The sequence below is a fragment of the Bipolaris zeicola genome (assembly GCF_000523435.1).
Source record: "Bipolaris zeicola 26-R-13 unplaced genomic scaffold scaffold_0, whole genome shotgun sequence".
In the NCBI taxonomy this organism is placed as follows: domain Eukaryota; kingdom Fungi; phylum Ascomycota; class Dothideomycetes; order Pleosporales; family Pleosporaceae; genus Bipolaris; species Bipolaris zeicola.
The window spans coordinates 6643-32469 of NW_006912049.1; the positions used below are offsets into that span (position 1 = coordinate 6643).

The 25827-nt window shown below is 51.9% G+C and overlaps 9 protein-coding genes across 9 annotated transcripts; 2 read left to right on the forward strand and 7 right to left on the reverse strand.

The window, feature by feature from the left end:
* Window positions 1-3812: 3812 nt before the first annotated feature.
* Window positions 3813-4122, reverse strand: COCCADRAFT_80549 (uncharacterized protein; the record flags this gene model as incomplete). The annotated part of the gene is made up of 2 exons (XM_007708185.1): window positions 3813-3844; window positions 3882-4122. 2 exons carry the CDS (start codon window positions 4120-4122, stop codon window positions 3813-3815), a joined length of 273 nt encoding a protein of 90 aa, XP_007706375.1.
* Window positions 4123-4250: 128 nt separating this feature from the next.
* COCCADRAFT_31624 (uncharacterized protein) lies at window positions 4251-5552 on the reverse strand (the record flags this gene model as incomplete). The annotated part of the gene is made up of 1 exon (XM_007708138.1): window positions 4251-5552. One exon carries the CDS (start codon window positions 5550-5552, stop codon window positions 4251-4253), a length of 1302 nt encoding a protein of 433 aa, XP_007706328.1.
* A 348-nt stretch (window positions 5553-5900) lies between these two features.
* COCCADRAFT_80692 (uncharacterized protein) lies at window positions 5901-7968 on the forward strand (the record flags this gene model as incomplete). The annotated part of the gene is made up of 2 exons (XM_007708186.1): window positions 5901-6213; window positions 6278-7968. The coding sequence occupies 2 exons, from the start codon at window positions 5901-5903 to the stop codon at window positions 7966-7968; spliced, it is 2004 nt and encodes a 667-aa protein (XP_007706376.1).
* Window positions 7969-11238: 3270 nt separating this feature from the next.
* Window positions 11239-12510, reverse strand: COCCADRAFT_21335 (uncharacterized protein; the record flags this gene model as incomplete). The annotated part of the gene is made up of 2 exons (XM_007708106.1): window positions 11239-11347; window positions 11528-12510. The coding sequence occupies 2 exons, from the start codon at window positions 12508-12510 to the stop codon at window positions 11239-11241; spliced, it is 1092 nt and encodes a 363-aa protein (XP_007706296.1).
* A 1124-nt stretch (window positions 12511-13634) lies between these two features.
* Window positions 13635-14909, reverse strand: COCCADRAFT_5 (uncharacterized protein; the record flags this gene model as incomplete). The annotated part of the gene is made up of 6 exons (XM_007708069.1): window positions 13635-13781; window positions 13841-13981; window positions 14057-14274; window positions 14321-14489; window positions 14558-14695; window positions 14829-14909. The coding sequence occupies 6 exons, from the start codon at window positions 14907-14909 to the stop codon at window positions 13635-13637; spliced, it is 894 nt and encodes a 297-aa protein (XP_007706259.1).
* Window positions 14910-16099: 1190 nt separating this feature from the next.
* On the reverse strand, window positions 16100-17717 carry COCCADRAFT_80874 (uncharacterized protein; the record flags this gene model as incomplete). The annotated part of the gene is made up of 2 exons (XM_007708187.1): window positions 16100-17343; window positions 17417-17717. The coding sequence occupies 2 exons, from the start codon at window positions 17715-17717 to the stop codon at window positions 16100-16102; spliced, it is 1545 nt and encodes a 514-aa protein (XP_007706377.1).
* An 898-nt stretch (window positions 17718-18615) lies between these two features.
* COCCADRAFT_21338 (uncharacterized protein) lies at window positions 18616-20934 on the reverse strand (the record flags this gene model as incomplete). The annotated part of the gene is made up of 1 exon (XM_007708107.1): window positions 18616-20934. The coding sequence occupies one exon, from the start codon at window positions 20932-20934 to the stop codon at window positions 18616-18618; it is 2319 nt and encodes a 772-aa protein (XP_007706297.1).
* Window positions 20935-22323: 1389 nt separating this feature from the next.
* On the forward strand, window positions 22324-24338 carry COCCADRAFT_8 (glycoside hydrolase family 32 protein; the record flags this gene model as incomplete). Its single annotated transcript, XM_007708070.1, has 3 exons — window positions 22324-22968; window positions 23021-23247; window positions 23297-24338. The coding sequence occupies 3 exons, from the start codon at window positions 22324-22326 to the stop codon at window positions 24336-24338; spliced, it is 1914 nt and encodes a 637-aa protein (XP_007706260.1).
* A 133-nt stretch (window positions 24339-24471) lies between these two features.
* Window positions 24472-25599, reverse strand: COCCADRAFT_80957 (uncharacterized protein; the record flags this gene model as incomplete). Its single annotated transcript, XM_007708188.1, has 2 exons — window positions 24472-25315; window positions 25433-25599. 2 exons carry the CDS (start codon window positions 25597-25599, stop codon window positions 24472-24474), a joined length of 1011 nt encoding a protein of 336 aa, XP_007706378.1.
* Window positions 25600-25827: the final 228 nt, after the last annotated feature.

A 25827-nucleotide genomic window follows, 5' to 3' on the forward strand; every position in this document is an offset into this window, starting at 1 on the left:
CCTTGGGGTCAACGTGGCTGTGTGTAAGTATGTGGGAGTCCAAGAGGAGTTGCGAGAAGGGAGGTGTGGTTGTCTTCAAATGGTCCTCAATCGACGCAAGCGTGCGTTGTATATCATGCGAGAGGAGTAGGCCAGTGCGTCTAAGCGGGAAATCCAGCAGATGGGTGAGAATGATCCAGTCTTAAGGCACAGACCCAGACTCTAGGGTTTAGGGTAGGGTAAGGCTGCTAGTCCGGGGTGTACAGGATTAGCCCGGCACTGCACTAGGGGGTGCTCTCCACAACGGTAAGGCTGGGGGGCATGTGAGACTTGACGAGAAGGAGTGGCGGGTAGTGGCGGTGTTGCAATGTCTTGCAGTGCCCTGGATCTCCACTTGGGTGCTTTGGACTAGAAATAGTAGAAATGGGGGCGAGGATGAAGAAAGAGCAGAACAAGAAGAAAAGGGTTAGGGCTGAGCAGGGAGTGGCAGGTCAGTCGAGTTAGTCAGTGTCAGTTGAGGTCATATATGGGACAGGTACATATGTAAGTACATGTGTACTATTCGATGCAGAGAGGGCAGTCTAGAGGCAGCCAGTGTTGGACCGGAGGAGACCTCTCAGTCGGGTCACATATCCGATGACGGGAGCAGTGCCGGCGGTGATTGTCGAGCGTGGGTGACTTGGCTAGTAACGCTCGCTGCGCTGGCCTCCCAATCTGATACCGCTGGGCCCATTGCAGCGCGGGTGCATAACCCTTTCACAATTGCAGTGGAGAGCGAGTGAGCCTCGTGGGCCGGCGAGCTGATCCCTGTGAATGAAGGTACCGCCCTGATGGCGAGCACGCCGCCCTAGCGCTGGTCTGGCAAGCGGCCGACTAGGGTCTAAGTAGCCTACGTGCAGGGTGAAGAGCATCCACCATTTCGCTTGGGAACGACCGGTCGACGAGGTTCATGCGACTCTGGCGGCCAAACGGCTGGCAGGGCGTCTGGCAAGCAGGCGTGCAGCAACGAATCCTCCGTGCATGGCCCTTGGTATGGATGGTGCAAGCAGGCAGAGCCGGCCACACATGCACACAGACACGGCATCGCAACGGGGCCCGGCGGGGGGGCCAGGCAGGCTGCGACGGCATCCAAAGCCACACAATGGGCCCGGCTAGTGCGGCGGGCTGTGGAGCGACATTCGAAGGAAGGGCGGTAGCAGTAGCGTGGGTGTGTAGGCCGCGAGGAGGGGCAGCGAGATACACTTTCCATGGCTTTGGCTTTGGAGATGATGGCCTGCCGATCGCAGGCAAGGGAGCAGACGTGACGAAAAGCGGCCTGAGTTCAGTCGCTTACGCCGGCAAAAATTTGGCGTCGTGCACGGGGACACGCCCCGCGCTACCTACTTGCGCATGCCTGTCGGTCACTGTCTGTCGGTGTCTGCTCTCTCGTCTTGTTCTGGCGGCGATGTTGTTGCTGGTGCTGTGACTGTGCATGAGCCGGCAGCCGTGTGTGTATTTTTAAACCCTGCAGCCAGCTCCCGGCTCCCAGCAACCAGCTCCCACCACCCATCAGGCAGCACACCACGCCCGTCACTGACGGACGGCCAGGCCCTGGGCAGCCGACGTTTCACGCCCTCCCTCTTGCTCCTCCACGTCGGACCACCGTCGGCCATTCACTCCTGCTCACCACTCGCGACGGCCCCAGGCAGCGCCCTGCAACGACAGTTTGATTGCATTTCAAATCACGACTCGTGTTTGTCAATCAAGCCGGCCTCTTGCTTCCGACGTGGTTGGACAAGCACGCAAGAAACATGTCCAACAGGCGAGCACACTGGGCCTAGCTGTGGATCCACTCGCTGGCCGTGGCAGACGCCTACAACAGCCATGCGGCTAAACGGCCGTGCTGATGCTCGCCATACGCCTTCGTATTGGACCTACACACTCCTGTATGCTGACTTGGGAGGCATAGCTGCTGCTGATGGGCCCTCTGCCCAAGCCCTCCTTGCCGTGACAGTGACGCAGGGGCGGACAGTCTGTGTCGGGGAGTCAGACCACGACGGCCCGCACACCATCTCGCTCCAACACCAAGTCGAGTACTAGTGTCTGTGTATTGTATGTATCGTATGTATGTCGAAGCAGGGGCAAGCTTGGTCCTTCTCTTCTGCACTCCACTAGCCGAAGCCTACACACATCTCGTCATCCCCAAATAGTCTGCGAGCAGTTAGCATATGCGGCACAAGCTGCAAATTTGCACTCGCTGTGTCGCTGCTTTCCAAGACAGGTAAAGATGGTCCCCGAAGCTGAGGCAAAGATTAGTCACCTTCCAGTGTTGTTACCGTCTCCGTCGGGGCTCCAGGTCTCGGTGTAATATTCCGCCAGCCACTCATGCGTGGTGAGAAGCGACTCTGCGTTGTTGGGCGCACGACGACGCGGGGTCAAGATACGCCCGTCGAACCTACCATAGGATCAAAGTGACTTGACTTGATGGTGAGCGCGAGGGCAAGGGCGAGACCAAGGGCAAGGGCAAGTGCTATACTCTCGCCCCTTCCTTACTACCCCCCTCTGCTCCTGCCAGCCCAACAACAACCCCAACACTAGCTTACTACACCTACTCTACTCTACTCCATCCCGTTGCCCATACAACTCTTCGCCCTCCACATATCCACCACCCGGTCCACCACACAGCCCGCAACAATGTGCACATACCAACGTACCCATCACTGACCTCATCCGCCCTTGCAGGCCAGTGCTTCGGGAGTTACTAATCTTGGAACTCTCCACAATCAGGGCACTGTCTCTTGTCTCCAGGGGACTGGCATATCAAGACTAGAGTAAGGCTGACTTGACAGTTCAGCACCATAGTGCTCCCGAGGTGATGCCTAGGCTCAAGGGACATGTGTCTGGCCCTGGCCATCGTATGGATAGTCCTCATTGCAATATACCCAGTCTCCCAACCAACACAACACCCGCTAGCATGTACCCTGAGCCGTATCGGCCCCGAGCGGCTATGGCATACTGTCCACAAGTGATGATCTCAAGCAAGAAACAGAAAGAACGCGGTCCGTCCTCAGGCTTCCCACAATGGCTCTGTGGTCATAGTCAGGCCACTTCAGGAACCCCGAAACTCTTGTCCAGGTTTCTTTTTTCGTGTTCAGACATGGCTGAATGACCAGTATGGAACTGCCATCTCCATGTCATATCAGTGGATGCGTACTGCGCAGACAAAAAAGAATTACTTGATGCCAAGACTATCTGCTTAAGGACCCCTCATAGCGCCGATGATCCTGACGACATCACTCATCACAATCTTGGATTCTTGCTGCGTAGACACCGCATGTCTACAAACGCTTCGTCAACGGTTCAATCACAGAGAAACCCAAAGTCAAACTGCCGTCAAAGTCAATACAGTTGTATTCTAGACTCGAATACTTTACCGGATTGTCGAATAGAGACTTTTTCTAAGTAGCCAATCAAGCTTCGAATTTATCAGATTGACTATCTCGATCTCGTCATTCCCAACCTCTTTCAGTCTCTCAACGCAGAATCGGCTCTACCGCCACTACATCCTATTATTAGACACCACCGCCTTTTAAGACTCATCTTAACACAGGAAAATCAAGGTGGAAACGTCATGGTAGCGGTGAAACGTGGCGGTGTTCATCTTTCCCGCACAGCCTCAATCTCATCCCTCACAGCGCCGAAACACAAACCCATCTTTGGTATTACCTACTTGGAAACCAGGCATCAATGTCCTCCTTACTACGGGGCCGCCGAAATTATATTCCCTGCGTAGTAGCAGTGCCGCGTCGGTGAGCGTGTAAGAAACAACTCCCGATCGTACTAGGGTCCCTACACTAACAAAGTGCAGAGTTCGGACCGCAGTGGGCTTAGCCCAAGCTCTGAGCTCCGGTTCCATCGGAAACGTACCCTTCGGAATATGTCACAGTGCTGTACTGCAAGGTTTTTGGACTCGGCAGTTGATTGTGCAATGACAAAGTTCAACATCAAGCACACAATTGGCACAAACCGTACTCTGAAGCTTTGACCCCGCCTGCAGTGCACAATGAGTAGAACTCCTAAACAAAAAGAACAGAAGATAGAGGAACCTAGCTTTTTGTCATTGTTTGCTTCAATCTGGTTGATTCCTGGTACTTGTCTGCACATCATCCTCTGCATCGGTGCAAGTCCCAGTGAGTATACTTCCAGATCTGAGAGGCGATTATAACACAAGCAATGCTGACCTTGAACTTGAGGTGACGCAATTTCTGTTGCGCTGACCTCAGACAGACATTTTACGCAGTTGCTGGAGTCCACTCTTCCACATCTCGAAAATCCATCACTTTGTCACGACCGCCGTACCTGCCCTGCGTATCCCACCAATCTCGTTCTACGCTTATCTCTGGTCGCCATCTCATTGCCTTCCTCAACCTCTCTTCTCCCTTATTTTCAATCACGTCAGCGACCAGTGATCCAATGGCAGGACATGCCATGAATCCGTTTCCAGAACCTCCAACGGCAACAATCAAGTTTGATATCACGGGATGCCTGTCAATGAGAAACACACGATCAACTGTATCTGCGTCCCAACATATACGTGCGAAGCTGAAGCTGCGTTCGGAGAGTTGTGGCATTGTCTCTGAAAGAAGAAGACGCATACGTGATTCGGAGTCCTTGGGAATTTGATGACGGGCAAACGGAACGGACCGCATCTTGCCATTGTTGTAAATCGGATTTATGTAACCCGGGTGTTCGTCGCAGAGCTTCATCTCGTGGTTTTCGATGTCTGGCTCAATGAAGAAGCCTCGATCTACGCCATACAGTACGGGTAAGTTACGGTAACCCTCTACCTCCTCGACGGAGAGAGGTATGTGTGCCAGTGTCCAGGCTGTAGGTCGAAGTTGCTGCTCAAGGTCCACAAGCAGGTCGCTGTTTGCGCCGGCTGCCAGTATGGTCTGTTTCGCTGCATACTCGGTACCATCTACGACCCTCACTCCTGTGACATGACTCTTGTCTGAGTTGTAGAGTAATTCCTGAACTTTTCCTGTGGTTCCTGTTACAAAGCTCACACCAAATCTTACTGCCTCATTGTACATGGCCTTCAGAGCGCCACTCGCAAACACCCAGCCTGCGCCGCTTTTCTTCCAGAATCCTCTCCAGCCTGCAAGCTCGCCTTGCAGCACGTGCTTTGGCATCGTAAGCCGGAAGTCCTCTTTGGTATTGAGCGCCGTTGGTGTGATCTTCTCTCCTTTTGCATACTCCACGCAACGTTTGTATGCTTCGTCGCCTACAGCTGCCATGATGAAGCCAGTATCATGGTAGAAGGATGAGAAAACGGGGTCGTATTTCCAAGCGTCCATTGAAAGTTGAGTTATGCGGTTCCAGAAGTAGTCCTCATTGCTGTCAGAGTCAGATGGCTCGTTTGCTTCTTCGGCAATCTTGTTCAAGTCGTTGCCAGCCGAGATGGCAGAAGGGAATGGGCTGCCGTCCAGTACAGTGATGGAAGTGTAGCCACGCCGGGCGAGCTCGAGGGCAATTGAACACCCCCATGATCCGGCACCTATGATGAGAATATTGCTATGGGATGTCTGTGTCATGGTGAAACGGAGGGGTAGCGTACACTACATATTGTAGCCGCGTTGGAGGCCTCATTGTGCGCTGTCCTGGGTGGAGCCACCTTCTGTTCTGAGACAACTGCATTGCATACCACTAAGCGAGCTGCGTTATCTAATGAAACAGGTAGCTTTTTTTTCTGTCCTCCTATTCTCTGACGTGACCATGACCATTATTTGGCAAGCTACACAAGTGGGGCATATAGGCAAGTCACAGGGCTGCTATAGCACGCGTGATCACGTGTAGATAAGCGCGTTACCTCAAAGTGATGCAAATCCCCGCGGCATACAACTTTATGGCAGAGCGGATCAATTAACCCATCGCACGCCTTGATGATTCGCATACGCCCGACGATATCGCGCAACATATGGCGATCACATATATCTCTTCTGCCACAGGGCCAGACGCGCTTTGTTACCGCCAAAAATGGTGGCAAGCGTGGGCGCCCAAAGGGTGTGCAGAGTTACTGGTCCGAAGAGAAGCTGGCGACAGATGAGAAGTATCCCTTGAGCCACACCATGAAGGAATTGATACACCCATCCCTCGAACCCAAAGTCAAGAGAAAGAGAGGCGCAAACACAGGTCCCTCGGCCAAGTCTGGCGGCGTTCACGTCAGAGCACAAATTGTAAGTCCTGATCTGTGTGGTACGTCGCGCCCTCTTTAGAGCATACAATTAACTAGGCTGATACTGATGCAAAATCTGTATAGATGATGTGATCAACTACGCTGGCCCCACCTTGGAAAAGCACAAGGGCTGTGACATCCTCGACATCAATCCTGGCGCTGGGCTCTGGTCACAGAAGCTTCACGACTACCTTCAGCCACGAAGCCATGTGCTGCTCGAGCCCCGCTTCGATAGATTCAAGGACTTCCTCGAACCTCTGCTTAGCGCGCCCGACTCCAAGTACTCGCTCATAGAGAAAGATCCGACTGATCTCAACACATACACCGACATGGTCGCCGAGGGGGTCTTTCCTCAACAGACGATACGAGATTCACGCGATCCAAAGGCTCAAGAACCGAACAACACACTACTGGTGACAGGGTCTCTGGTTTGGGACCCTCCCATGACCGGTCTTGGGTTTGACTCAATGGCCAAACAAGTTCATTACCACCTCAGTGCTGCTGCTCGGAGCAACGAGCTGTTCCATGCCTACGGTCTTGTTCGCACACTTTTCTGGGTGCAACAAGAGGATTTTGGTACTTCAATGGCTGATTCTATCAGCACGATGTACAAAACGAATCGATTCATGGAGATGTCTCACAACATCCAAGTATTTGTGAACGGGACCCAAACTCCGCGCAGATTGGGCAAAGGATCTTCAGGACGTGAACCTCAATATGCCATTGAGAGCACTATTCGTGCTCTGAGAAGAGGTAAAGAACTAGGCATGGAGCTTCCACCGCATCGGCGCGATCTTGTCCATGAGTTTGCTGCCGATATTGAGCGCATCTCGAATGGCACAGGCATGATTAAAAGTGGCGAGATACAAGAGTATCTCCATGAGCAACAACTAGCGGGAAAGTCGACCACCGGTCTACTGAGTGAAGGACTTATTGAACACTATGAAACCGAAAAATTCATACGACAGCAATATCCTAATATCGAAATTTCCAAAGGAAAAGATTCCAGGATGCGCAAGAACATGGTGCCTGAAGACCATCCTGCCAAGGATCGAATTCGTAAATATCTTGCAGATTGTGCACAGGTCAATTTCACCCAAAGGCTTAAATCACAAATTGAAGCGATAGCCGATATTGGTGAGGCCATATATGAACTCGAAGGCAAGATTCTCCGCATGAAGGATGAGCCCCAAAAAGACGCGGAAATGGCAAAGTTGGAAGAGCTAAACGCCAGCTGGGAGGAGGCGAACAAAAAAATGCCGCTCAACTATGCTCGCGCTCCAGCTACCGAGCTTGACGACCGCCTGGCTCTACGGGCACCCCCTGCGCCTCGTGTTCAGTGGGATTCTCGTCCCTTTGAACCACTCACCATGTATAACAACGAAGCTTGGCCCACAAATCGTCTCTCTCTCATCTCCACCGAGCCTATTCCACAGCCCACCGCAGAATATCACGATTATTACGATTGGCTGCATGACTTTATACACGGGCTCTACGCTAATCCCTCGGACACCATTCCCGAAGCCCTTGATAAGATGCAGCACGGACTTCGCGATATCATGGAAAATTGCCCGACCTTAAGGGACCCAGACAAGGGCGGGAGGCTGCAAATGGATCACTTTAGGGTCAGGTTGCTCACGCCGGAGATGATTACAGAAATGTTGGATGCGTATATGAATTGGCCATTCAAGGCGCCGGGAAGCGACCACAGCAAGTTCTTTCGGCACCGGAGTTCGGCACATCATTTCACTTCTAAACAGACTATGTTGACCTGAGCGAACGGCACGGACTTGCGGGTTGTGGGTTGAAGGGGTATGAGCTTGGATGAGTTGGCATGCATTGGCAGTCAATTGTAGGTGTGCTTGTGATACGTCACATTTATCGAATGGAACCCTATATCACCTTGTCCTGAGCGTGTTTCGTCCTTGGCAGAGCAAACTGTCTTTTCTGGGTAATCGTGTACCTCGGCTTTGCTCTGTAACTTGTGTTGGCATGTGGAGGAGTTGGATGGGTTTCTCAAGTGGATCAGTGGTGTGATGTGACGTGGATGTAATATCTTCAGTTCCTAGACATGCTCAGTCTACTAGATATTTCAGCTGCTTCTGCACTGGTGACAATATTCATTATAATACTCGTGGTCCAGGTGACAAATTGGCAACGAGCAGTGTAAACAAAATTTGTGCAAGGCTGGTCTTTTATGCGTGCCACAACTCTGCTCTGGTATTTTTAAACCTATAGGCTGGGAAAGATGGACATGAAGTATATTGCAATGACACGACCGTCTTTGAGGTGATAACAGTGTTGAAGATACCTTCTGTAATAGAATGTAAAAAAAATAAAAGGCTTTCCCGTTATCTCTTGTTGAGCACCCACCTTGACACGTCTAACCCGCAACTACATTGCATCACCTTCCTCCATCCATACCACTTCTCTTAAGTAAAAGCGAGTCCACAATATAAACTATACGTATGCATTTCAACAATGGGGGGTAAAGCGAAACAGAACTCCGCACGCATTCACTTCCATAACCAAAGATGCGGAACCAGCGGCAATGCGAAGTCAAAAAAAAATTAACTCACGATATAACCACCCATTTTCCAACCGCAGGACCAACCAAAACGCCTCTAGACAAATTATCCGAAAAGCGCCACCATAGACACATATCTGCAGGAAGTAACATAAACCAGGACCCCTAGCATCCACGACCAACCAACCCACCAACCACAACCGCCCTACCTAACCCTACCCTTACCCTTCCCAACCTTCCAATGCCCAAACCCTCCATCCATCACTCCATCCCCTTTCCTCTCCCCCCACCTACTCAACCTGGGCACTCACCACCTGCCCACCCACCCCTCCCACCTCGCTCGCTAACCCCTACCCACACTAATCCCAACTGGGTATAATCTAGCGAAAGAAAAGAACCCACCCACCCGGCTACCCATCCTCGCCTCGCCTGGCTGCGACCGGGGCGACCTTTCGTTCCCCACCGCTCGCTCGCTCGCTCGCTCCAAAACTGACTACTTACCCGCCCACCCTTGTCGATTTTTTTTTGCTGTGTGTTCTTGAAGGGGAAGGGGGGAGGGGGCTGCTGATGCATGTATGTTTTATTCCCGCTTCCAAGTCTTGAATAAAAAAAAGGTTATGGGTTTAGTTACTCCTTGTTTTTTTTTCCTACCAGCGATTTCAATTTAAGGAATGGGGTTTATTAGTATGATTTAAGAAATTCGTGGAGGGGGTGGGATTAAATGGTATCATCGGGTCTTAGGATGATGATGATGATGATATGAGAGTTACGCTGGGTATGTCGGTTTACCGAAATGGAAAAGAGGAAAACAAGGGTTGACGATGATGCTGATGAGGATGATGACGATGTGGGAAGAGCGCGCGCTAAGGGGGACACCAGCGACCCGCGTGTATGTTTTCTAGAAAGAAGAGGAAGGGAGACCGGGGTATGGGTGAGCGAGGAGTGGTAGCATAAGAAGTGGGGAGGGGAGAGAGCAGGGGTAGGCGATTTTTTTCTTCCTTTGCCTTTTGAGCGATTGCGATTGCGGTGGACGCGCAGGAAGGGTGGTTTAGGAGTGATTGGTGGGAAAGGGTTGAGGACTAAGGACTAGGGGCGCGTGGGTATGGCCGCGTTTTGCATTTGTGTTCAGAGGAAGCGAGTTTGGGCGAGTGCGAGAGCGAGAAACTTAGGGAAGTGGTTGGTGGATGGTGGATGGTGGATGGTGGTGGTGGTTGATGATGCGGGGCGTACGTATGCGTATGCTACATAGCGGTGTACTATGCCCCCCTCTCCCTCCCTCCCCATCTCTTCGCCCATGTTCGACCGCTTCCTTGCGTTTGGTGCAAAGGATTTGTGTCTTGGCCCGGTATCACTTACCATAGCCATGTGTAAAAAAGAACAGGAACGGTGTGGGAGGAAGAAATGGTCAATCATTGCTCCTCTCAGTTGTTTTCTGTTTGCCTTTTCGTCCTTCGTATCGGTGCCCCGGAATCTTAAACGTTCGCCTAGCCCTGCTCGTTTTCTTGTGCTTCTGGACCTCTGAGCGGTACCGGCGTCCCGAGAAGCGAGCATGGCAACGGGCTAGGGGGCTAGGGACTAGCATGGGGGGACTCCGTAGCGGAGATTCAACTATTTGATCGGTATATGGGGGTTCTTGCAGAATCGGCTTAGTAGCCCTGATTGTGATGAGGGATTAGCGAGCAGGGGGTGGCAGGGAAGGAGGGGAGGAAGGATACGGTGTAAGCTTTATGTTTTGTTGTAATGGTTTGTCTGATGTATGTGCCATGCTGTCATACGACGGCAATTAGACAGACTTTGGAGAACAATCCCGGGTATGTGGAAATGGCAGGTGGTCGGGGCTCCCGAAATTCTGCGTATACGAAACCCCCAGTAAAGTCAAGTACCGTTACATCGCTCAGTTCAAGTTTCCCCCCTTCTTGACTACGTAACCCGTACGTGTTGTCCGTGAAAGCACATGCTCCTTTCTGTGAAGCGGGTAATGCGCGTGGGTACATGACGGAAACGGTGGACTGCACTGCGGGAGAGAGAGGGAAGCAAGCACACGCGCATGCACACATACATGCATGTTGCATATTTTTTTGTCCTCCCTTCTCTCCATCTCGCTCTTTAATCCAGTCGCCAGGTACACACAACAACGGCTGCATATCGCATACAAACTTTAAAAAAAAAATAAGACTTCTTTCCAAACCCTCCCCATACATACGCCCTGAAAAACGCCCAAACCCCATCTATCCTAGCAATGAAGTACATAGCAACCCAGCCCTTTATCCGACCCGTCTAAGAAATAGAGACAAAAACGCCCGATTCCCTGGACAACACTTACGCATGACCATGCCAGCGGCTGACTCGCTTGCTGAAACGCCAATTGAAAATTACATCGAATATGCAACGCTACGTCAAAGCACACACACGCACCCCTCCCCCCAGTCCTCTCTTCTGCCGTCCTCTTGTCTCTCTTGCGTCTTACCCCATGGTGGGCTTTGTCCTTTGCCCTGATTCGTAAGATTCCACAATCATATCAGACGGCCGCAAGCAAGTTGAGCGCAGTGCTCAACTCGCGGCGTGCATCAAGCTCGTCAGTGCCGTCATGCAGCCGATAGTGGTGTGCCACAAGACGCAGCGTAGCCCTGTAAATCCTGTATCTAGAATTTTTTTATCTCCATCAGTTTTTGTGAAACCCCGTCGAGTGAACTAAAGTCGAGGTTGGAATGGGATGGGGGGAGGGGGAGTTCGGGGTAAATCTGAATCCGGGCGTACTATACTCGCAGTTTATACTACGGAAGAAATGTAGCAAAAAGAGAACTCACATCAAAACCCTAACCTGTGCAGACCCTGTCCTCGGCGCACACTCACCCAAGCCCGTCAAAAACGCCTCACTAGCGTCCGCCATACCGCCGCTCATAAGTGGATCACCCCAGATGATATTGGAGAAGCCGACGAGGCCAACAACGAGCCTGGTATGCTCGTCGAGCAAAATATTATCTGCGTTGCACACATTGGGCGCGACGAGGCGCGGCTCCGTCACTTTATCCAAATGGTGCGCGTGCTTGCCGATCCAGTAGCGGATGCTCTCCGAATGCAGGTTGACCAGCATGTCTTCTGCGTCGCGCAGCGTCGACTCGAGCAGTCCGAGGAACGCTTCGCGCCAGGTCGTACTGCCTTTCTTGGCCAAGACGCGGTGGGCCTGCCCGAATTGGGGCGCTGATAGTGCCGTCAGTGAGCGCAGGTGCATGCCCATGGTGTGATCGATTGCATTGCGTTCGCTGGGGGTAAGGTACGGTGCGAGTTCTGAGAGTCGCCGGCCGGGTATGTGGCTCATTAGGAGAAACGGCCGCCCGAGTGTTGAGCTGTGAGTGTCGTATGTGATGAGTTGTGGAACGGGTATTCGGGTGTATTCGCGGATCATCTCGAGTGTCTTGCGTTCGGTATCCAGAATGTGTTTCTCGTGGCGGAGGAGTCGAACATTGTGTGCTGGTGGGCACTTGAGCACCAGACTGTTGCCATCTGCAAGTCTAGTGATGTATATCTGCCCAAGATAGCCTTGGATTACTTCCACCTGTTGAACTGTGACTTTTGACGATCGATATACTGTTCGAATCAGTCGTTGTATGCTCGAGGTGTCGAGTGTAGTGACGGTAGTCTGGATAGACGCTCTTGACAGAGATGAAGACGCAGACGATGTCGAAGACGAAGATGTGGATGTAGAAGACCGAATAGGCTTCACAGCATAAGTGCCACGGCTCATATTGGGGGGTTTGTAAATGACAGCATGTCGCGGGGGGTGATGCATTATGTATCATCAGCCGCTCACTACCCATGTACTAGGTTCAGGCGGGAGGTTTAGCGCCATTTCACACCACAGATGCTCCAAGCGCTTCTAGTTGCTCCCTGCCATGGACCGGCCCGAGCAAAATGAATGATTCGTGTCTATAACATCATCTGTGCCTTTCCTTTTTTAAACTCATCGTAATCGATGCCCGACTACTGTCCGGTGAAGGACCGGAAATAAGACCATCACTAGAGGAACCCGAGCAAGATCAAGTGTAATAAAAACCACTCACTGCAGGAGAATCTAGGCCTAAAACTGGCTTTATTCAGCTATTCTCTCGCGAATATACATCAGCACATTGACAAATTGAGCACATGTGTAAGCCATGTTGGCCATGCTTTCAGCTACATGCTCTTGGGCTGAAAAGCCCTATGGGGCATTCATACGTGTACGGCACCCGTTATGCAAGTACCGTTCTACTAGTGCCTAAACTAGCATATGCGAATATCATGATGAACAAGGACGCGAGAGGCGTTCGTTTAAATGCTGGTGTGGCGCGAGGAGCGTTCGTCAATGTTGACTAAATACGGTTAGCTTCTAGGTTGATGGATCGCCTATCGGAATCCAGAAGTTGTCATGGGTACCAGAGGACAGAAGGCGCATAAGTCATTAATGCCGCTTAGTACATGCTGATGAAATTGGAGAGGCAATCGATGGATTTTTGAATATCGTGTAGGTTATGAGGAGAAGGTATTACGATCAGCGTGATGTTAACAATTGATACAGAGTCAACATTGACGTGGCGTCTTTTGCATCAGGGTAGAGCCCTTCAACCATCCTTGACTATATCGGATACCCTTCCGTCATTGGTGTGATGGGCCTTCAACCCGTCCGTGAAGCTGATGTGTAAATCCGATATGTCGGAGACGAGTCGCAACAAAGAGCTGACGCGTGGAGTCAGCACTTACATAGCAGCTATGCTCTTCACATAGTCATACAAGGCCTTCCGTTGTTTCACATGTGCTACTCCACCTCCAAGCCACAATAGCCACAGTCGGAGGATTTGTTGTTTATGGACATTGATGCGCTAGCGTCTTGGCCTGAAAGTGACAGTCCATAGAACATGCCGATTGATTCGTATGCGATCACTCATCTTCTTTGCTTTCAGTGATTTTGCTGGCGTCCTTTGTCATCTCTGGAGCAGTGGAGGATATTGGCTGGCGTAACTCCTCAATATTGAAGCGTTTGAGTTTCTCAAAATCGGGGCCTACTACGCTCATGCCAATGACGTTCTGTCACGAGTAAGCGGCTGTTAAAATCTTACTAACCCCCCCACGCAGCCATCTCGTACCTGGTAAATCTCCACGATTATGAGCAAATCATATCCCTTCAGGTCGACCTTGTGGCCCGGGCCTACTGTAGCTGCAATCGTTTTGATAACATCGTCTCTCAGGAACTCCTTGTTATTGCGAATTGATGGTCGTATAGCGAACTGGGATCACCCTACATTAGCGAGAAGCTTTGAATGGAAATGCTGCGTCATTCGACACCGATAGGTCAGGCTAACCTTTTTCCCCGCTTGATCCGGTCCATGGAAGTGAGGCGCCAAAACTTGTTTCGCAACACTCTCGAGACCCTGGGGAGTGGCTTTCTCGGTTGCAGTAATAGGTGTTAGTCGCTTCACGTAGCTCAAATTTCTCGGCTGGGCACCATCCGCAATATCTTGGCAAATTTTGTGGACAAAAGACACAGGTTCCAATGGCGATCGAGTCCTGAAAAACACCACTTGTAAGGTCAGTACTGGTAAGAGGAGATGCTACGGTACTCTTACAGCATTGAGTGTCAAGCTTGACTGATGTAAACAATGGCTTGGTAGTTGGATTGCGCATGTCGGCAAGCTCTTTGTTGATCTGAGCCTCAATATCTCCTCCCTCGGAATCAGAATCGTCATCTGCAGCTGTCTCACTAGATTCAGTCGTCCCATACAATTTGGTAGCGTACTGTCACCGAATATCAGCATTTTCAACACTACAATGTGCGGTTGCTGGCGCATCAAGCAATGGCTCACTTCTTGGAATAAATCTCTCAGATCAGCCACGGATTTGGCTTCCTTCTTCATGGAGCACGTGGCCCATATGCCAGCGTCCCCAGCTTGGATGGCGCGATTTGACATGTCTCTCCTGGGCATCTCCCAATTTTTCTTACCCTAGGTAATTAAAGTCAGGTTCTGTGAAACAAAACTGCAGCTGCAGAACGAAAATGGCATCGTGAAGCCAAGGCTGCAAAGACAGGCATAGATGTCGCCGTCTTACGAAAAAAAAAGAAAAAAACACATATACCTTGGCTCGTTTGTTACCTCCAGCTTGCCGCTCGCCTGACTCGGCTTTGCGTTTTCTCGTAGCATCGTGTGCTCCAGGCATTGTGTGGATAATTCGGGGTTAAGCAAAAGGGGTGGAGGTGATTGGATGAACGATGCTTCAGAATGTTTGGTTGTAGGGGGAGAATCGAGAAAAAAAGAAACTAGTCCAATTGCAGCCGCTAGCGCGGCTGCTCCCGCCTAGATGCTGCAGCCCACACTACACCTCTCAGCCTCATTCAAGCTCACCGCGAAACCTTGGTAAACTTGCTTTGTTCAGTGGCGCACCCCTAGCTCTAAAACTTCGGCTATCGATGCCACGTGTCGGCGAGGTTCAGCAGCTGGCGCTTCGTTAAGGCGTCTAGAACCTATCCCGTGACGTGCCTTTGCCGAGCGCCAGGAAACAGGCAGTAGAGCTTCCGGTGAACGACGGCGTCCGGGAATACGAGAGAATCTGCCAATAGAAAGCTAGGTCTTCTTTCATCTGATCATGGGTGCAGCCATATTTGGGTTCGTTAACCGAGTAGCCCTAAACGGTATGCTTAATGTGCCACACATGTTGATTGCTCATGTTTACATCAGCATCCACGGGCGAGGACACTATGATTACTGATCTATTACACTTGGAGAATAGAATGTTAATCTTAGTCTTGAGTGATATGGCAAGTCAACGCATGCATGGGCAGAGGATAAACAAATGGCCCGAAGCGCCAGCACTAAGATTGAATCTCAAAAATACAAATCATAGACATCACACATTCTAAGTCTTGCAAGTATTTTTTATGTTGGCGACCATCGCCAAAAAGGTTAAATTCTAATTAAGTTTCCTAATACCCGATATACCGAAAAGCCAATATTATGTAAGTAACTCGCGAGAGAAATCCCAAAAAAGGATCATGGGTATATAGTTGGGTATATGGAAAATCGACAACAAACAAAAGGAAAAGGACATAACCTTCGTCGAGTTCGTTATCGTGAGAATCGTAAAAAGCATCATTACCGGGCCTCCAACGGCCAGATGGTGGAGAGAGGAGAGAGAAAAAAAAAGCAGCAATGGAGAAATGCAGGGCAAGTCGCCACAGGAGATTGAGAGAAGAAATCCAAAAGCCAACCGAACGCCGATGAAACATGAAAAGTAAAGTAGGAAAGAAAAAAAAGTGCAAAACCAATAATATGACAAGAAGAAAAATAGTTGTTATACAAGCAACCAATCAGAGGCAGCTCGGTCAACAAGCTCTCAAAAGGTTGTTTTGTTTAGGCTTCGCCACGACGCATGAAGCCGAAGCGCTTCTTCCTCTTTTCAGTTTTGTCAGCGCTGAGCAGTGGATTGGGGTAACCACTGAGGGCAGCTTCAGCATTGAGACGTTCTGCCTTTTCAAAATCAAAGGGGCTAGACCATTTTCGCTGAGGAATCTCTCCCATCTTTGTGCTGTCGGAGGCAAAGGTGTAGCAGGAGGGTGTGTTCTTTTCCATGCGGCGTCTGAAGTGGATGGTTGCGGGGGCGTGGTCAAGTAGTGGTGGTGGAGTTAGATACTCTGGCTTGGATGGAACAGGAGGTTTGGGTGGCGCAGAAGCAGAAGCAGAAGCAGTGGGAGTGGGAGTGGCAGACCGGCGGGGCGCAGGAGCAAATGTTGGAAGTTTGGGGGTAGGTTCGTGAACATGTTTTGGTGTCGGGGCACGCTTTGGTGCTGCGACGGGCTTTGGTGCTACGGCAGGCTTTGATACCGGGACTGGCTTTGGCGTAGGGGATTTGGTGATGGTATGGGAGAGATGTTCCTGAGGCCATGGCTCACGTGGATCTTGGAAGGAATCAACGCGTTGCTTGACACGGCTGGTCTTTGTTGGGGCACTGCCTAGGGTGCCCTTGAAGACACCAGTGGTCTGAAGCTCCAGAGGATCGACAGGCACATACAGAGGCAATTGGGGTGCTGTGTGGGCCTTCTTTAGCTCAGGCGAAGCCATTTGAAGTTTCTTTGGCTGGGGAGAGGACATGGGTGAAGTAGTGCGGGATGAGCTGGAGGTTGACTTGACCGCACTAGAGCTGTTGCTTGATGAAGTAGCCTTGCGACTTGCCCTTGGCCTCATCATGGCAAGGTGAGGATGACTGGTGCGTCCTTGTCTGATGGGCATGCGGGTGACTACTGGGCCGAGGGAGCGTGTGCGGGTAGCCGAAGAGCTTGACCGCTTCTTCCGCTCCTTCTCGGGGCTGGCGCTGCGTGAGGAGCAATCATGATGTTTAGTAGTTCCACAGCGTAGACAGACAGCAGCAGCAATTCTGTGGATCTGGGCGTGGGCCTGGCTTAATCGCAGGTAGAGTTGGGTTAGGCTGAGCAGAGCCTCACGGCGGGAGGCGTCGGAAAGGTGGGTCAGCGACTTGTAGTCTAGGTCTAGGTGGCTCTTTCCGTTTTTGTGCTCATGGTCGAGAAAAGATGCAATGATGGCAACAAGGCCTGTGTTTAGTTTGATCAATGTCTCTGCAAGGGCTGCGTGTGCAATGGCTGTCTGGCTGTTAGCATATCGTACAATGCCATTGTCTTTTTTTTTTGAAGTTGTTGTTCTAGTAGTACTCACCATCGCCCTTTGCGAAACGCGCGCCGATACTGCTTTGGTAGCATTCAGCATACTTCTCCGCCACCTCAACGGGCCCTCTTCGTAAGCTCTTGGAGAGCTGGTGCTCAGCAGAGCTGGTTGCATCGGATGAGTCGCTGTCCTTGCGTGAAGACTTGCGCTTTTTTCTTCTTTCGCGCAGGCGCTTGAAGATGTTGAAACCATTTGTGAAGGCGTCTATGATACCGGCGACGCAGCTTGATACCTCGGCCTCGTCGGGCCTAGGCGCAGCTCGCGTACCTACACTGTCTAATTTGACGGCCATGGAATGCAAAGCAGAGTGGAACTGAAGAGAAAGAGAGGGAAACGCACGATAGGTATACAATATTCTAGAGGAAAACAAAGTGCGGTCTAAGCATCCATTAGCGAGGGTGAATGAAGAGTCATCTGCAAGTCTGCAAGCCAGATCACCCAGGTTAGCCTTAAGTTGTGTTTAGTCGAGTCGAGTCGAGTCAAGTCGCCGTCAACATGGCCGCCCAGCGACGGGGGCTCTTTACTTTATCCCGCTGGCCGCCCAACCCTTGCGCTGCACCGACGCCTGGTTGCCCGTGGGTGTGCACCAGCTTCAGCGTTCCTGCGTCTGTTACTGGGCGACATTGAAAGCCTGGAGCACCGCCAACGCCGCCGTTTTCGAGCCGAGTGCTGCTGGTAGCCGCCGGGTGTGCTGGCCCGCCATGAGTCCGCGCCGCTGATTGGCCATCCAGCTGGCGCTAGCTACATCGGTCAGCTTTAGTGGACCCTGGCCTCGGAGCCGACTCGAGACGTCGAGACCGCTCGTCTACACGTGCGGCGACATGGGAACAACAAAGTAAACATCAACACCTGCATGAAACATCCGGCCGCTGTGTCGTGGCCCTCAGTGGGTTCCTGCCATCATACCATCGAGGCTGCGTGTGGGGTGCAGCAACGCTCGTCCTGTCCTCGTTGGCCCACCATTGCCTCATTCTCGCGACAAAAGGTGAAAACACTGTCAAGACATGCGGTGGGCCTCCGTTGCCAAGAGAGATGAAGTGGCATTTCGCAGGGGGGCCCTGTCGTGCTCTATTGAGCAACAGGGCACTCTCTCCCCTTCGCCAAACCTACTACAGTACACACCCAAAACGCCTCGCTATGCAATACACAGTACACGTCCTTGATCGCCCTACCTTTCTGCACTCTACCCCTCACTGCTCGCTGTCTTCGCCATCCTCCACAGTCACCCTTCTCCGCGTCGCCGCCTGCCCTTCTGAACTGCTGGCTCCAACCGCAGAGCTCGACCCTTCGGCTTCTGCCCTCTCCCCCACGTTACCGAAACTCCAGCTAGACTCAAGACTGCTAGGCTCCGCAGCCTTCGGTGAAGAGTGAGATGCTTGCTGAGAAGTGCTCGTCCTCACTGCCGATGCCCCTGCTTGACCCGGAGACGTCGCATTGCCAGCCAGAGACACATCTGCTCCAGACTCTGCTGCTGCCGGTGCTGACTGTGTCTGCTCTGCCAACGGAGCCCTGTCTTGGCCTGACCGTTCTGTATGTGGTGATGCTGGTATTGTGCCACCCTCATGTCCGGGCCGTGGCGCTAGTGCCATCGGCCTCAGCGTCCACCCTTCCGGCAACGTCAGACCCTCTGGCACACCTGCATCGCCCTGTCGCAGAACCGGTCCCCTGGCGAAATAGGCTTGTGGTACAAATGTGTTCATGTTGGGTCCATTCAACGGCGCAATAGGTGGTAGTTCTTGACCGGTTGCCCCTGTCACCCCAGATGCTTGCCGGAGGCGGCTCAGTTCGTCAAGAAGCCGGTGAATAACCTCAAGTTGCTCGTGTTGCGCGTTGAGCTGTCGCATCGATTCAATGATGTTCTGTTGTATGCGTAGAATGTCTGTTTGAATATCGGCCGGATGCAGTGCAACAGCTCCTGGTATCGGCCCAGTGGGAAAATTCGCAGTGATGCCTTGTCCAAAGGTTGGTTGACCGGAAGGCACATTTTGCTGACCTGCGTTCTGCGCCGTGTTGTTTGCTACAGCCTGCTGTCGCATCTGCTGAATTGCGTTTTGCACAGCAGCATTGTCATGCTGCCCTGGTGGCACCCGGATATTCCCGAGGGCTATCCTGAGTGGGCCCAAGTTGAACACGCGCATATTGCCTGCAGGCCCGTTTGCTGGTCTACCATCCTGGGGTGCTGCTGGCTGACCCTGTCCTTGCTGCCCTCCAGCACCACCTTGGTGTCCGCCAAAGCCGCCTTGCTGTGCATTCCCCCCAAACATTGCCTGTAGTGCCTCGCGATTCGGTAGGTTCTGTTGTCCTTGTTGCCCTTGGTTGGCCTGGTTGTTGCGTTGAGTGTTGGGAGTGGCTGCCGAAGTAAGAACAGGTCTGCGGCACGTTGGACACACTTGCTGTCTCTCGAGCCAACTACGCAGACAGCTAAAGTGTAAGATGTGACCGCATGGGAGTTTCTTTGGGCGTTGTCGCTCATCCATCCTGCGGCCCTGCTGCGCGCCATCCGCACCAGGCTGATTCCACGGTCGCATCTCTTCACGGCAAACAATGCAGGTATTCTCTCGCTCGAGTTCTTCGGCTGTCGCATCGGGGTACCGTGTGTTCATGTCGCGAGTTGCGTTTCGGTACTGGACGAAATCGTTAATTCTCTTGATCAAAGACCGAAGAGACATGAACAAATCCCTCATGATATGAATAGGAATGCCGTAGAATGTCATGAGAATGATGAAGAAGCCCATGTACACGACTGACTTGACAAAGTCTGTCGCTAGATCCAGGTAGAAGACCCAGCGGCCCTTTTCTTCCCACCCGGGTACATCACCCTCATCGTCATCATCGTCCACCTCGACAGGCGCTTCAGTTCCACCAGCTGCAGCTTGTTGACGTGCTAGCTCGCTGGCGATCCTGCGGGCTTCCTCACGTGCCCTTTCCTGGCGCTGTGTCATGAACAGTTCGACGAGTGAGAGTGAGTATCGCAACAAGGTCGATATCGATGCGATAGCTAGGAGGACGTATTCGAAACCAAACATGACCATGACGCCAGGCCGGGCCTCAGAGAGGATTGAGTCGATACAGTATTGCATCATGAAGATGTCGAAACCGACCGAGAGCAGCAGGGAGCTCATCAAACGAGTGTGGAACAGTCTTGGGTTCGCTGGCGGTTGTTGTTCCAGGAACTCGACTCGCCCCTCTCCAATCCACTGCCAAACCTTGCCCGCAAGCAAGCAGAGGAACATTGTAAAGAACCATATACCGATATCGTCTCTGAAAATTGTCATAGCCAACAATGTCTCACTGACAGCAAACCATGCCTTGTCGTACAGCTGCTCCGTCTCGATGGGCCGGAGAGGTCCGTAGAAGAGCCGCTGTAGTCCATAGCCAACGCTCGCAGCTACAATGAGCATCAGGTTGACCAAGAACATCAAAGAGCCGGTGCTCTGGGAAATGTAGACGGCAGCCGAATAGAAGTTTGGACGCTCATAGTACGCGCGCATAAGCACGATGTTGGCCATAACGGCCGAGCCCTAGGCATGTGAGCATTGGCATGTACTGTCAGTGAGGGGGAGGCGTTTTTACCGTGACGTAGAGCTTAAGTCGGCCCATCGTGCTGTATCGAAGCGATCGAAAAACTAGCAAATACTGCGTGCCCCCATCTGAGAGTTGAGAAGTCCCATTCACGAAGTAGTGATGGTGTCGCGTTGCGGCAATGCTTACATTGGCGAAGGAAACGTGGTCGGAGTGGGAACACTTGTGATTGGTCGCGTCGGTGATGACGTTGGTCCGCCGCTAGCCCGCAGCATCGGCATTGCGACACCCATCTCTCGGCTATGGTGTACACAGTACAGCCTCTGGGCATACGCATGAACACATGTCATATGTGCAAATACTGCGCTAGGCACTGTTCGTGACACCATGTTCTTGCCACTCATGGATTTTCTCCTGAATGTTCTCCTGAATGCTCACCTGCATTATCTCGCGCACCAATTCGACATAGCCGTCGAATGTCATCCCGCACTGCCCTAGACTAATAGCACACGGTCTGGGCATTCCATTGAAGCAACCCGTCCCTCCTCACGATCGTTCCTGTGAGGCGGCTGCACCTCCGCAGGCCATCTCCACAAAATGCGAGCATTTCCCTGCTTTTTCTGTCGGCACCGTTGCGCCATCTGGGCTGCGTCCGCATGGCGACCTGGATCTCGGGAGGTTACTCGGTCGCAATGGACTCCACACTTTCCAAGGTCCGTTTTCGGTGATTTAAGCCCTACGCTACGTTGTGGCTTGAAGAAAACTTTTCTTCATTATGAACTAAATCCAGGCATCACAGGGACATTCGGAGAGATACCCGCGTCTTGAGGTTCGTCGCGGTCTCTTGTGCCGCTGTGAGAAAGGAAAATACATGATGCAGTCACTAACCCGCGCGAACAAAGTTCGGTAATACGGCCGCCTTCTACCATATGTGGAGAAATATGGGGCTCGAGCATGGCAACTATGCGGGGATCCTTCCAGGCTAACGACTGCATCCTGGTCCCCATAGTATCTGCCCAACCAACACTATTGACTCGTAGCCCCAGAACGAGTGCGCACCAAGACTGTCTGAGCGACGACGAGATGGTCTTGGATCTCGCTAGCATGATCGTATACCAGGTCAGGCAAGTGGGGAATTTTAGTCCGTCAGGAACAAATATGTATATAAAGGTCTGCATTCCTGCTGTGAAGTTTCGGTATCGAACGGCCAGCCCATTATCCCGGTATGTTCCCATTGCCTCCAAATTGCGATTCAAGCTCCCTCTACGTATCCTCTGTTCGAAAGCCAGATACTACGAACAAAGTTATGAGACAGAGCTTTTATGTACGAAGCGACTAACTATCTATAGTGTCGACATCATCTATCTCCGAGCACGATGTTTCGCTCTTCCCCTCTTCTGAGCCTTGCACTCGGCACCCTGTCTGCTGTCGGTGCACAGGAGTTGCCCGCTGTGCTGACTGCAGACATTATCCAAGGTTTGGGTAATAACACCCTCTTCACCAGATGGCGCCCGACCTACCATTTCAGTGGGCCCGCTGGATGGCTAAATGACCCATGCGGTATGATGTACGATCCTACGACAAAGACGTACCATTTGCATTACCAATGGCACCCCAACCACGTGAACTGGGGCAATATCTCTTGGGGCCATGCCACCTCCAAGGATATGATCACGTGGACTGATGTTGGAGGTTGGGAAAATGACCAAGCTCAGTCTCTCGGCACTGGACCCAACCCTGACTCCCGAAACTCGAGCTACTACGGTTTGGGCATCTTTTCCGGCAGTGGCCAACCGTACAACCTCCATGGTGAGCAGGACGGTACGCTCATCAACTTCTACACTTCGGTGCAGCATTTGCCTACCAACTGGGCTATCCCTTATATCCCAGGAACCGAGAAACAGAGCATTGCCATTTCCAAGGATGGTGGTGAGACTTGGGAGCAGTATGCTGGAAACCCCATCTTGTCCCACCCGCCAGAGGGCTGGAACATTACTGGATGGCGTGATCCCTTCGTTGAGGTATGATTATGTCAATTGGACTATGCATGTAACATCTACTGACTTGCGCCAGCCTTGGCCAGAAATGGATGCTCTCCTTGGACACGAGGAGCCACACTGGTACATGGCCATGGGCTCCGGCATCAAGGGAGAGAATGGCGGTGGCCGCATTCCCTTCTACAGCGCCCCTGCAAACAACCTGACTGACTGGACTTTCTTGGGTGCTCTCTGGGAGCCAAAGAGAAACGAAACTCTTGGTTCTCTGCTCGAGACTGGAACATACGGCTTCAACTTTGAGGTGTAAGTATTGATGGAGGAAACAGCGTCGACTCAAAGCTGACTGTGCCAGATCAAACTTTTTCTCTCTGAACGACGAGGATGATGATGTTCACTACTACGTACTCATGGGTACTGAGGGTGGAAACCTTACCTGGCATCCACGTGCGCAATGGGGTCTCTGGAACGAGGGACAAGTCAACAAGCGTGAAAATGGCTCGGTCGAATTCACTCCAGTTGCTGGTGGTGCGATCGACTCCGGACTGCTCTACGCTGTAACCAGCTTTGTGGACTCGAAGAACGACCGACGCATCCAATGGGGCTGGGCTAACGAGGAGAACAACAACTTTGCCATTACTCAGACAGGATACCAAGGCGCTATGGCCATTCCTCGGGAAATGTACGTCATCAAGACCAGCCACCTGGTCAACAACGACTCGCAGTTGACTACCAAGGGCAACACTCGTGTTGTCGAGCACGGTAACGGTACTTTTACGGGATACACTCTTGGTGCCCGCCCTCTGCCCGAGATTATCGAAGCTCTCCACAATGGCTCGGAGCCTCAAGTCATTGACGGCAAGGATGGTTGCGCTAGTGGAGACGTCTCCGGCAACGGTACCAGCCACATGCATCTCCAGGTTACCCTTTCCGACTTCACCGGCCCTGCTGGTGTCGTGATTGCGCAGTCGCCCAATCACGAGGAGCAGACCGTTGTGTGGTACAGCCCTGAGAACTATACCATCAACGTCGACCGTTCGCACTCATCTACGATTGTCGAGTTTGCCAACTACACCATGCTCGGCTACTTCTACCCGTACACTTTCGCCAACGGTACCACCGAGTCTCTGCACATGGACATCTTTGTTGATGGCTCCCTGGTCGAGATCCACGTGAACGACCGCTTCTGGCTCACGACCCGTATCTACCCTGCCCGCACTGACAGCACTGGATTCGGCATCTGGGCCGAGGAGGGCTCCACCGTCAAGGCCAAGGACCTCAAGGTCTGGGATATCGACTTCAACGTCTTCCCTGAGAGGCCAGAGAACTCGAGCAGCAAGCTCATCTATGACACCCCAGAGGAAACCAACAACTATGTTTGGTGGACTGGAAACTAAAACATCATGATAGACCTTATGTAGGGATGAGAAAACGCGATATTACTCGTAGCAAAATACAATTAGAACCTAAGAAATAATGTAAATATAATATTCAAATCACATCCTACACCCTGGAAACGAATTTTCATGTTTAAGCCGCAGTAGCAACCTGCTTCACCTCCTCCTTGCCCCCATCCAACCCCGCACTCTCCTTCAACTTCCGCAGCCTCTCCTCTTCCTTCTTCTTCATCTCCTCCTGAATCCGCACTCTCTCCGGTACAACCATCTGTCTGGGCCCCGTAATCTTGAAACCCTCAAGCCGCTCCTTCCCCAACGCCTTCATCGTCTTCCTCTCCACAATACTATAATTTCCATCCGGCCGATCAAACACAAACGGCTCTTTGACGCTAACAGGCGGATTCGTAATAACCCTCACATTACGTAATTGGTTATTCGACGCCGCATGCAGCATTAGCGGATGCAATAGGTACACATCGCCGACCACGCCTGTGGCTTCCACAAACGCATCGTCAGGCATGCTGGCAGCGAGATTGTTAAACCAATCCAGATGTTTTTCCTCGACAAAGTCTGGATTCTGCGCCCGAGGCGTCATACGCGGACTCACGCCGTCTGGATTCTCGTACAAATGCTTGGCCACATGCGGTATAGCGGCTGGACAAATATAGGTGCCACCACCGCCCGGTATGATATCAGTCCACAAGGGGATGACGAGGAGAGCTTGCTCGGGGCTATCGAGGTAGTGGACGAAGAAGTCGCCATCGACGTGCCACTGCGGCAGGTCCTGGGGGCGCACGACGGTGTTGTGGCCGGAAGGTGTGCCGAGATTGACGATAAAGCCGTCTTTCCAGGTCGAGGCGTTGGAGTCGACGCGCGCGGAGCCGCCGAGGAGGTTGCAGATGCCGGCCCAGGCCTTCGGGGCGAAGGTCGAGACGGGGAATTCGTGGAAGAAGGGCATGTTTGTGCGTTCCGTGTGCCTGGATGTGGGGGGTTAGTTGGGTTGGCTTTTGGGATCATGTTCTGCAAAAACACACATGTATATATAACACATCCGGATTGCAAGGAGAAAAGTAGAGTGAGGATAACAAACTCACCATGTTGACATGTCGTTTGGATCCATGCCCAGTCTCGTCCAAAGGGTTTCTTGCAGTTTATCGGCCTGCTCTCGTGTGAAGCAGTTGCTCAACTTGAGCCATCCATTTTCCATAAAGAAGTCGATTTGATCTTGCGAAAGCTTATGCTGCTCTTCTACGTCCGCCATCTTTTTCTTTCACTTTGATCTGGTTTCTTTCTGAAATATAGTAGTATTGCTCGTTGCCGGCGGACTATTAAAGTAAAATAGACTACGAGATAAGAAGTGCAAAACAACTTGCAGAGTAGAACGACGTTCAACAGTCTTATAGTTTACAAACCTAGACATCAAGATGGAGCTATGCGCGAGTCGTAGCCAATGAGCGTAGGTGGTAGAGATCGATAACGGCAGTTCTGC